This window comes from Chiloscyllium plagiosum, unplaced genomic scaffold (genome assembly GCF_037043375.1).
Source record: "Chiloscyllium plagiosum isolate Xiang-an unplaced genomic scaffold, Cpla_swu_hap1 HiC_scaffold_16, whole genome shotgun sequence".
In the NCBI taxonomy this organism is placed as follows: Eukaryota; Metazoa; Chordata; class Chondrichthyes; order Orectolobiformes; family Hemiscylliidae; genus Chiloscyllium; species Chiloscyllium plagiosum.
In genome coordinates, this window is record NW_028270154.1 from 12,018,774 (window position 1) to 12,030,765 (window position 11,992).

General features: G+C 46.9%; 1 protein-coding gene across 1 annotated transcript in view; it reads left to right on the forward strand.

Moving 5' to 3' along the window:
• The window catches only part of LOC122556455 (arylsulfatase I-like), a 45,022-nt gene extending 33,747 nt beyond the window's left edge, over nt 1-11,275 (forward strand). Inside the window, exon 2 of the mRNA XM_043703110.2 lies at nt 8,835-11,275. Coding sequence (XP_043559045.2) covers nt 8,835-10,230 — 1,396 coding nt within the window. The 3' untranslated portion in view covers nt 10,231-11,275. The remainder of the gene's footprint in view (nt 1-8,834) is intronic.
• The last annotated feature ends 717 nt before the right edge of the window (nt 11,276-11,992 follow it).

An 11,992-nucleotide genomic window follows, 5' to 3' on the forward strand; every position in this document is an offset into this window, starting at 1 on the left:
TAAATGAATCCAGAGACTGGGCCTCCACTGCCCTCTGGGACAGAGCATTCCACACAGCCACCACTCTCTGGGTGAAGAAGTTTCTCCTCATCTCTGTCCTAAATGGTCTACCCCGTATTTTTAAGCTGTGTCCTCTGTTTCGGCACTCACCCATCAGCGGAAACATGTTTCCTGCCCCCAGAGTGTCCAATCCTTTAATAATCTTATATGTCTCAATCAGATCCCCTCTCAGTCTTCTAAACTCAAGGGTATACAAGCCCAGTCGCTCCAGTCTTTCAGCGTAAGGTAGTCCCGCCATTCCGGGAATTGACCTCGTGAACCTACCATGCACTCCCTCAATAGCCAGAATGTCATTCTTCAAATTTGGAGACCAGAACTGCACACAGTACTCCAGGTGTGGTCTCACCAGGGCCCTGTACAGCTGCAGAAGATCCTCTTTGCTTCTATACTCAATTCCTCTTGTTATGAAGGCTAGCATGCTATTAGCCTTCTTCACTACCTGCTGTACCTGCATGCTTATCTTCATGTACTGGTGTACAAGAACACCCAGATCTCTTTGTACTGCCCCTTTACCTGAATTGATTCCATTTAGGTAGTAATCTGCCTTCCTGTTTTTGCCACCAAAGTGGATAACCATACATTTATCCACATTAAACTGCATCTGCCATGCATCTGTCCACTCACCTAACCTGTCCAGGTCACCCTGTAATCTCCTAACATCCTCCTCACATTTCACCCTGCCACCCAGCTTAGTATCATCAGCAAATTTGCTAATGTTATTACTAATACCATCTTCTATATCATTAATATATATTGTAAAAAGCTGCGGTCCCAGCATTGATCCCTGCGGTACCCCACTGGTCACTACCTGCCATTCCGAAATGGAGCCGTTTATCACTACTCTTTGTTTCCTATCAGCCAACCAACTTTCAATCCAAGTTAGTACTTTGCCCCCAATACCATGTGCCCTAATTTTGCTCACTAATCTCCTATGTGAGACTTTATCAAAAGCTTTCTGAAAGTCCAGGTACACTACATCGACTGGATCCCCCTCGTCCATCTTCAGAGTTACATCCTCAAAAAATTCCGGAAGATTAGTCAAGCATGATTTCCCCTTCATAAATCCATGCTGACTCTGACCTATCCTGTTACTACTATCCAGATGTGTTGTAATTTCATCCCTTATAATAGACTCCAGCATTTTTCCCACCACTGAAGTCAGACTAACTGGTCTATAATTTCCTGCCTTCTCTCTCCCACCTTTCTTAAAAAGTGGTACAACATTAGCCGCCCTCCAATCCGCAGGAACTGATCCCGAATCTATCGAACTCTGGAAAATAATCACCAATGCATCCACGATTTCTCAAGTCACCTCCTTCACTACCCTGGGATGTAGACCATCAGGCCCCGGGGACTTATCAACCTTCAGACCTAACTGTCTCTCCAACACCAATTCCTGGCAATTATAAATTCCCTTCAGTTCAGGTCCTTCAGCCACTGTTACCTCAGGGAGATTGCTTGTGTCTTCCCCAGTGAGCACAGATCTGAAGTACCAATTTAACTCTTCTGCCATTTCTTTGTTCCCCATAATATATTCTCCTGTTTCTGTCTTCAAGGGCCCAATTTTAGTCTTAACCATTGTTTTGCCTTTCACATACCTAAAAAAGCTTTTACTATCCTCCTTTATATTATTGGTCAGTTCACCTTCGTACCTCATTTTTTCTCTGCGTATTTCCTTCTTAGTAATCCTCTGTTGTTCTTTAAAAGCTTCCCAGTCCTCCGTTTTCCCACTTATCTTTGCTATGTTATACTTTTTCTCTTTTAACTTTATATGTTTCTTAGCTTCCCTCGTCAGCCACGGCCACCCATGCCTCCTCCTAGGATCTTTCTTCCTTTTTGGAATGAACTGATCCTGCATCTTCTGCATTATATCCAGAAATATCCACCATTGTTCCTCCACTGTCATCCCTGCTAAGGTATTGCACCATTGAACTTTGGCCAGCTCCTCCCTCATAGCTCCATAGTTCCCTTTATTCAACTGAAATATTGTCACTTCCGATTGTAGCCTCTCCCTCTCAAATTGCAGATTGAAGCTTATTGTGTTATGGTCACTACTTCCCAATGGCTCCTTCACTTTGAGGTCCCTGATCAATTCTGGTTCGTTACACAATACCAGATACAGAATTGCCTTCTCCCTGGTAGGCTCCAGCACCAGCTGTTCTAAGAATCCATCTCGGGGGCACTCTACAAAGTCTCTTTCTTGAGGTCCAATACCATCCTGATTCTCCCAGTCTACCTGCATGTTGAAATCCCCCATAACAACTGTAGTAACATCTTTGCGACAGGCCAATTTCAGCTCCTGATTCAACTTACATCCGACATCCAGACTACTGCTTGGGGGCCTGTAGATAACTCTCAAGAGGGTCTTTTTACCCTTAGAATTTCTCAGCTCTATCCACACTGACTCTACATCCCCTGATTCTAGGTGCCCCCGCGCAAGGGACTGAATATCATCCCTTACCAACAGGGCCACCCCACCCCCTCTGCCCGTCAGTCTGTCCTTACGATAGCACGTGTAGCCTTGAATATTCATTTCCCAGGCCCTGTCCACTTGAAGCTATGTCTCAGTTATCCCCACAATATCGTATCTGCCAATTTCCAAAGAGCCTCAAGCTCATCCATCTTATGTCTAATGCTTTGTGCATTCATATATAGTATTTTTAATTTGTTACTGCCCTCACCCTTCCCATCAACTCATATTTCACTCAACCTTACAGTATGATCCCTTTTTGAGTTTTCTGCCTCATTGATACAGCTGTCTTTCTTGACTTCCCTTGTTCTAACTTTCCCTTCAATTTCCTTCTTAAACATCCAGTTTGTCCCCCCCCGCCCTCGCTACTTAGTTTAAACGTAGCTGTGTTGCAGTAGCAAACCTGCCTGCCAGAATGCTGGTCCCTAACCTATTAAGGTGCAAACCGTCTCTTTTGTATAATTTATGCTTACCACAAAACATACCCCAGTGATCCAAGAATTTAAATCCTTGCTTCCAGTAGGTTGAGAGTGCTAGGCCTTTTCTCATTAGGTTGAGAGTGCTTGGCCTTTTCTCATTGGAACAGCGAAGGATGAGGGGTGACTTGATAGAGGTTTATAAGATGATCAGAGGAATAGATAGAATAGACAGTCAGAAACTTTTTCTCCGGGTACAACAGAGTGTTACAAGGGGACATAAATTTAAGGTGAAGGGTGGAAGGTATAGGGGAGATGTCAGGGGTGGGTTCTTTACTCAGAGAGTGGTGGGGGCATGGAATGCGCTGCCTGTGGGAGTGGTAGAGTCAGAATCTTTGGTGACCTTTAAGCGGCAATTGGATAGGTACATGGATGGGTACTTAAGCTAGGACAAATGTTCGGCACAACATCGTGGGCCGAAGGGCCTATTCTGTGCTGTATTGTTCAATGTTCTATGTTCTATGTTCTACCAGTTCCCCAGCCACACATTCAAGTCCATTATCTCCCTGTTCCTGTCCTCACCAGACCGAGGAACTGGAAGCAAACCGGAGATAACCCGGGACGTCCTGCTTTTCAGCCTTCTTCCTAGTTCTCCAAAGTCCCGCTGTAGTATGTTCCTCCTCTTCTTCCCGACATCATTTGTGCCGACATGTACCACCACCTCTGGCTCTTCACCTTTGTCCTTGAGGATTTTCTGCACTCTGTCTGTGATGTCTTTAACCCTGGCACCAGGAAGGCAAAACACCATCCTTAAGTTCCGTCTGCTGCGTTCCTCTCACTATGGAGTCCCCTATTACCATGGCTCTGTGCGATGTCCGACTCTTCCGCTCTGTCTCCACGCCAATTTTTGCTTGACAGACCTGGCTGCCTCGGGTTGTTCTGTCATTAGAGAGAGAGAGATAACTGGTGGTAATCAATCTGAGGGTCACCATGCCTCAGGTGAGGTTAGGAAGCTGGGATTTTCATGGTAACCTCAGCCAGCAAAGAAATTAAATGGCACAGCTCTCTTGACCTGTCCCACCTGTCCATTTTCCTTCCCATCTATCTGCTCCACTCTCCTCTCCGTCCTATCACCTTTACCCCCACCTTCATCTACCTATCGCATTCCCAGCTACCTTTCCCCCCAGCCTCACCCCCTCCCAATTATCTCTCAGCCCCTGTGGGCACCTTCCCCCATTCCTGGTGAAGAGCTTATGCTTGAAACAGCGACTCTCCTGCTCCTCGGGGTGTTGCCTGACATGCTGTGCTTTTCCAGCGCTACTCTTTTGACTCTGATCTCCAGCATCTGCAGTCCTCACTTTCTCTCACTTTCCCCATCTCAAACCAACTGTGCTAACCAACCCATAGGAGGTTGCTCCTAGCTAGAAAGACTGAACAGACAGGAGCAAACTGCACGCTTATCTCTAGGAAAGAGAAAACTGAGGGATGACCTGATTGAAAACTTTCGATTTATGCTGGTGTTTGACTGGGTGGATGCAGAGGGGATATTTTTACTCTCATGTTGGGGGTCAAAATTAAATTATTAATCTGAGAATAAGTAATAAATCCAATAGGGGATTCAAGAGAAATTTTAATTACCCAGACAACAGTGAGAATGTGGAACTCACAAACTCAAGAGAATAGTTAAAATTGAACGCTGTGAATATATTCGAGGGGGAGGGGTGGATGCACAAGCATCTTGACTGAAGTTTTTTTATTCTTTGAAAGACAGTTGAGAGTTATCACTATTGACTGCAATAGATATGCGATATCAACTTTAAGATGAGCTATAACGCTTCGCTTATACAATAAAGATGTATCCGCAACACCAGCTATAAAAGCCTGCCCGGATTGGAAATATGGTTGGCATAGAAACATGACAAATAGGAGCATGACTCAGCCGTTCAGCCCCTCTCTCCAGCTCTGCCATTCAATATGATCATGGTTGATCAGTCAACTCAGTCCCCTGTTCCCACTTTCTCTCCTTTGATTTATTTCACCCCAAGAACTATATTTCCCTCCTTCCTGAAAATATTCAGTGTTTTGACCTCAACTACTTTCTCTGGTAGTGAATTCCACAGGCACACCACTCTCTGGGTGAAGAAAATTCTCCCCCTCTCAGTCCTAACCCATATCCTTTGACTGTGACTCTAGTTCTGATTTCCCCGGTCACTAGGAGTATCTTTTCTATATATACCCCATTCAGTCCTGTTAGAATTTTATAGGTTCTCCCCCTTATTCTTCTGAACTCCAATGAGTGTAGCCCTAACCAATCCAATCTCTCTTCACATATCAGTCCTGCCATCCCAGGAATCAGTCTGATAAACATTTGTTATGCTGAATCCCTTGCCAGAACATCCTCTCTCAGATAAGAAGACCAAAACTGCACACAGTACTCCAGGTTTGGTCTGACCATGGTCCTGTGTACATCTCTGCTTCTGTACTCGACTCCTCTCGCTATGGGTGACACGGTGGCTCAGTGGTTAGCACTGCTGCCTCATAGCACCAGGGTCCCAAGTTCGATTCCAGCCTTGGACAGTTGGATGTGTGGAGTTAGCACGTTCTCCCCATGTCTGTATGGGTTTCCTCTGGGTGCTCCCGATTTCCTCCCACAGTCCAGAGATGTGCAGGTCAGGGGAATTGACCAGGCTAAATTGCCCATAATGTTAGGTGCCTTAGTCAGAGGGAAATGGGTCTGGGTGGGTTACTCTTCGGAGGGTTAGTGTGGACTGGTTGGCCCAAAGGGCCTGTTTCCTCACTGTAGGGAATCTAATCATGAAGGCCAGATAGCACTTGTCCTCTTCACCCCACCTGCAATGCTAGCTTTCAGTGACTGGGTGTACGAGGATGCCCAGATCTCACTGTATCCCCCTTTCCCAAACCATTGCCATCCAGATAAGTATCTGCCTTTCGGGAAACAGCCAGTCTGGTTCTTCTTTCTTCTTCTTCCACTTCTCCTCCCACTTCCCCAAGTTTTCTCGGCTGATCTTGGTGACTGGAGTCACCGTTTGAAAGTTTGTCTCCACTGCAGTGAGCTCCTCCCAGGTTACTTAATTTACAATGAAAGCAAAATACTGCCGATGCTGGAAATCCAAAATGAAAATAAAATGCTGGAAATACCAGCATCTGTACACAGAGAGACTGAGTTAAACTTCTGCGTGCAATATGACTGTATTTCAGAACTGGGTCTCTCTCAGCTTAACTCTCGACATACAAAGAGCAAAGGGACGGTTATCTTTCAATACCCTCATACGGCAAAATATACAGAGAAATGCTTGGAGCCCACAGTTTGTTTGAGAAAGGAATTACTTTCCTTCAAAAACAGTATGTGGGCATCACTGACATAGCTAGCATTGATTAACTCTCTAAATCAGGGTGAAAGGAAGGATGAATCTATTGAAAGGATGTAATGAGGTAGATAGAGAGGGTAGGAGGAGGCCCTTGGGTGGAGCATGAACATCAGTCTCGTCCTGTTGGACTGAAAGGCCTCAATGAATGTTGAAGGTGCTCGCTGCAGGCTGGTCTATCCTGGACGGTGTCAAGATATCCACAGTAGGTTCATCGCAACTCTTAGCAGAGAAACTGTTTCCTGTGACAGAAACGTTAGCAACCAGACTGACCAGTTTAGGATGACTGGAAACAGAGCCAGTGGGAACAAGAGGAAGAACTTGTTTGTGCAGTCAGTGGTCAGGGCCTGTGCAATGACTGATAAGATAGTGTAAGCAAATTCAAGAAGGGCTTTCAATAGGGACTTTGAAAGCGAGATTCTTGAAGGGAAACAAATTTGCAGGTCGACAGAGAAAAGGCAGGAAAATAGGGCTTGTAAAGAAATATTCTTTGGTGGTATGTGGGTATTGCTGGTGAGGGCAGCATTTATTATCCCTCCATAAGACCATAAGAAAATGGCTGGCACTGTGGCTCAGTGGTTAGCACTGCTGTCTCATAGTGCCAGGGACCCAGGTTCGATTCCACCCTCTGGCAACTGCCTGCAGATTTCCTCTGGGTGCTCTAGTTTCCTCCCACAATCCAAAGATGTGCAGGTTGAGTGAATTGGCGAGTCTAAATTGCCCAGTGTTAAGGGATGTGTAGCTTAGGTGAATTAGCCATGATAAATTGTTCATCGTGTTCAGGGATTTGTAGGTTAGGTGGATTAGAGTAATAGAATCATAGAGATGTACAGTACAGAAACAGACCCTTCGATCCAACTCGTCCATGCCGACCAGATATCCCAACCCAATCTAGTCCCACCTGCCAGCACCCGGCCCATATCCCTCCAAACTCTTCCTATTCATACACCCATCCAAATGCCTCTTAAATGTTGCAATTGTACCAGCCTCCACCACATTCTCTGGCAGCTCATTCCATACACGTACCATTCTCTGCGTGAAAAGTTGACCCTTAGGTCTCTTTTATATCTTTCCCCTCTCACCCTAAACCTATGCCCTCTAGTTCTAGACTCCCCCACCCCAGGGAAAAAGACTTTGTCTATTTATTCTATCCATGCCCCTCGTAATTTTATAAACCTTTATAAGGTCACCCCTCAGCCTCTGATGCTCCAGGGAAAACAGCCCCAGCCTGTTCAGCCTTTCCCTGTAGCTCAGATCCTCCAACCCTGGCAACATCCTTGTAAATCTTTTCTGAACCCTTTCAAGTTTCACAACATCTCTCCGATAGGAAGGAGATCAGAATTGCACGCAATATTCCAACAGTGGCCTAACCAATGTCCTGTACAGCCGCAACATGACCTCCCAACTCCTGTACTCAATACTCTGACCAATAAAGGAAAGTATACCAAACGCCATCTTCACTATCCTACCTACCTGCGACTCCACCTTCAAGGAGCTATGAACCTGCACTCCAAGGTCTCTTTGTTCAGCAACGCTCCCTAGGACCTTACCATTAAGTGTATAAGTCCTGCTAAGATTTGCTTTCCCAAAATGCAACACCTTGCATTTATCTGAATTAAACTCCATCTGCCACTTCTCAACTCATTGGCCCATCTGGTCCAGATCCTGTTGTAATCTGAGGTAACCCTCTTCGCTGTCCACTACGCCTCCAATTTTGGTGTCATCTGCAAACTTACTGACTGTACCTCTTATGCTTCCTGTTAAAATGTCTAACAGGAAGAAGCTCTCGACTAAAACAAGATGTAGTTTATTGAATATTAGCAACCTAGGATTTAATGCAATAGACATCATTACAGAGACGATGAGGAAGACCAAGAAGCTGGACCTTGAGATTCCATTCTCACGCTGCTCTTATATAGCTCCATCCGGTGACCAACCAAGGCACTCTGTTTTTATCCCACACAACTGAGTGATTTTCCCAAAAGTGTGGAAACAGGCCGTTCGGCTCAACAAGTCCAAACCAATCTTCCGAAGAGTAATCCACCCAGCCCCATCCCCCTACCCTATATTTACCCCTGACTAATGCACCAAATCTACACATCCCTGAACACTCTGGGCAATTTAGTATGGCCAATTCACTTAACCTGCACATCTTTGGATTGTGGGAGGAAACTGGAGCATCCGGAGGAAACACACACAGACACAGGGAGAACGTGCAAACTCCACACAGACAGTCACCCGAGGCTGTCCATCTAAAGTGAAGGTGCGGTGGGGAGCAAGGGAAAGGACTTGGAGGAGGAGAAAAAGCGACGTAACTCTTTAGGATTTCACCCTAGCTTGAGAAAGCAGTCACAGATGGCCCGAATGAACTCCATTAGACAGGAACACAATATGGTAGAATTGCCAAGTGATTGGTTGCATGTTCTGTATTGAGATTTGGTGCAGTATATAATCAATGCTTTGCTCTTGGTCGGTAATGGATTCCCTTTGGCTTCTCTCCAGGTACCAGATCCACACCGGCCTCCAGCACTCCATCATTCGGCCAAGGCAACCCAACTGCTTGCCCCTCGATCAGGTGACTCTGCCCCAGAGGCTGCAGGAAGCTGGCTATTCCACCCACATGATTGGCAAATGGCACCTGGGCTTCTACAAGAAGGAGTGTCTGCCCACCAGGAGAGGCTTCGATACCTTCTTCGGCACATTGACTGGCAGCACTGACTACTACACCTACGATAACTGTGACGGCCCTGGCGTCTGTGGCTTTGACCTTCACGATGGTGAGAACGTGGCCTGGGAGTACAGCGGGAAGTACTCCACTTCCCTCTACGCCCAGAAGGTGACAAAGATCCTCGCCACGCACAGCCCCAAGGAGCCCCTGTTTATCTACGTGGCCTTCCAGGCCGTCCACACCCCGCTGCAGTCTCCAAAGGAATACATCTATCGGTACAGGTCCTTCGGAAACGTGGCCCGCAGGAAGTACGCAGCCATGGTCACCTGCATGGACGAGGCCATCAAGAACATCACCTTGGCCCTCAAGAGGTACGGCTACTACAACAACAGCCTCCTCATCTTCTCCACCGACAACGGGGGGCAGCCTTTCTGGGGGGGTAGCAACTGGCCCCTCCGAGGGCGCAAGGGCACCTACTGGGAAGGTGGCATCCGAGGCCTAGGCTTTGTCCACAGCCCGCTGATCAAGAAGAAGAGTCGGGTGAGCAACTCGCTGATGCACATCACGGACTGGTACCCCACCCTGGTGTCACTGGCGGGGGGCAACATGACGGAAAGCCCCCTACTCGACGGGTACAACCTCTGGCCGACGATCAGCGAAGCCAAGAGGTCTCCGCGCACCGAGATACTGCACAACATTGACCCCTTGCACAGCCACGCCAGGTTCGGCTCCTGGCAGGAAGGACACAACCTCTGGAACACCGCCATCCAAGCCGCCATCAGGGTGGGGGATTGGAAGCTGCTGACCGGGGATCCGGGCTACAGCGACTGGATCCCGCCGCAGACGCTACCCACCCTCCCGGGGAGCTGGTGGAACCTGGAGAGGCAGCGGGCGGGTCACCGGAGGTCAGTGTGGCTTTTCAACATCACAGCTGACCCGTACGAGCGTGAGGAGATCTCCGCCAAGCACCCGAAAGTGGTGAGGAAGCTGCTGGCCAGGTTGGCGTTTTACGACAGCACCTCCATCCCGGTGAGGTACCCAGCGGACGACCCCCGGGCCAACCCAGAACTCAACGGGGGCGCCTGGGGACCCTGGGCAAGTGAGGACGAGGAGGATCAGCGGGGGAACGAGGTGGTCAAGCATAAAAGCAAGAAAAAGTCCTGCAAGATCTGCAAACTGAAATCGTTCTTTAAGAAACTGAACACACGGATAATGTCCAACAGGATATAGTGAATCAGGAGAACCAACTGTGTACGTTTGTGGGTATAATGACCTCACAGTTTTGGGGTCTGTCAGTTAGAATGTTGACTTCCTTATGAATGACTTTGGTTGCTTCCCATTGAGGGAGAGCCCGTCAGCACGTGGATTTTTCCACATTGCTCCTCCCCCTCTTCCCTCTCTCACTGATGCTGGGTTTTGTTATCAGCACACATTACCGACTTGGCCTGAATTCCCTTCAGTCCAGAAAGCAACGAGGTGTTAAAGACATTCAAAAGGTTTAGTGGTTCGTCTACATCCACCTATTTCTTTTGGTGGTGGTGCAGAGGTGAGGAGCAAGACCAGAGCAAGGAGAAAAATGCTGACAATTAGAATGAGTCTGTCAAGGGATTTCCTTTTTGTTCTCTTTTGCGTTCTCCTGTGAGTGACATTTTGCGGATTTGTATACTGATTGTAATTTGTGAAAGGTCTTTTACATCAAGCTGTTGTGAACATGGGTTAGTTCTGGGTCTCTGCTCAGCTGTTGGTTGGTTGAGTTCCAAGAATTCTTCCATTGATTTAGCCATGTAAAGACTTCCTGTCCCTCTGGTCATCTGTCAGTCCTCACTGGTTTGTTGCAATTAGCTTCGCTTTCAACTCAAATTGTTCTGTTCAATTCAGCATGGGAGCTGCAATTTCAAATGCTGACGTAATTGGCCATTATTGCACCCACCCAGTTTACAGGCAACAAACACTATCCTGAACCAGTTTAACCCTTTCCATTCCTTCCTGCATCAACACCAGCATCCCAAGAGTGAATAGAAGTAACAAAACAGGATACTTGTTTTAACCTTGGGGGACTGAAAGGTTCATTTCTCCAGTTGGAACTGCTAATATCAGACAAATGATGAGCTTGTCTGTTAAACGGGTTGGATTTAAAGGGTGAACAATCCCAATGCAGTTTAATCGTTGCAGTCCGAGACATCAGTGTAAATCCTGAAGTTCAGTTGAGTGACTCAGTTGGGGATATTTTGTTACTGTGCAATTCCTGGGAAATAAATAAAGTTATTTTTTAAAAGACTGTTTACCGACTGTTCTCATGGACGATGTAAAATAAACTGACACAACAGGAAGACGGGAACAGCTGACTTTAATCTTTCAAACAATATATATATTTTCTCATGAAACTTTGTCTTTCTTTCTTCCCTCTTGGATGTTTATAGCAACCACTATACTTCAGAAGCTCGACGTTATCCAGGACAGATCAACCTACTACTACTGGGCTCCATCCCTGAAGCCTCCACCACTGCTGCACTGCAGCTGAATTTTTTTTTTAGATTAGATTTCCTACAGTATGGAAACAGGCCCTTTGGCCCAACAAGTCCATACCGAACCCTCTGAAGAGTAACCCACCCACACCCATTCCCCTACCCTGTCTTTCCCCCTGACTAATGCACCTAACACTATGGGTAATTTAGCCTGGCCAGTTCACCTGACTTGCACATCTTTGGATTGTGGGAGGAAACCGGAGCACCCGTTGTTTGCTGTCTACCAGATTCATTTGTGCAGCTGCAACTATATTCAATCCAGGACTGAGCAGCGCTACATGACTGGCATCTGCAGCACTCACTCTCTTCATATCTACACAGAATAGCAGCGGTCTGTGTATTAGCAAGTTTTGAGAAGATTTGTAGCTCAGGTTGAGTTTCTGGATGTAGGTTTGCTTGCTGAGCTGGTAGGTTCATTTTTAGATGTTTCGTCACCATACTGGGTAACATCTTCAGTGAGCCTCCGG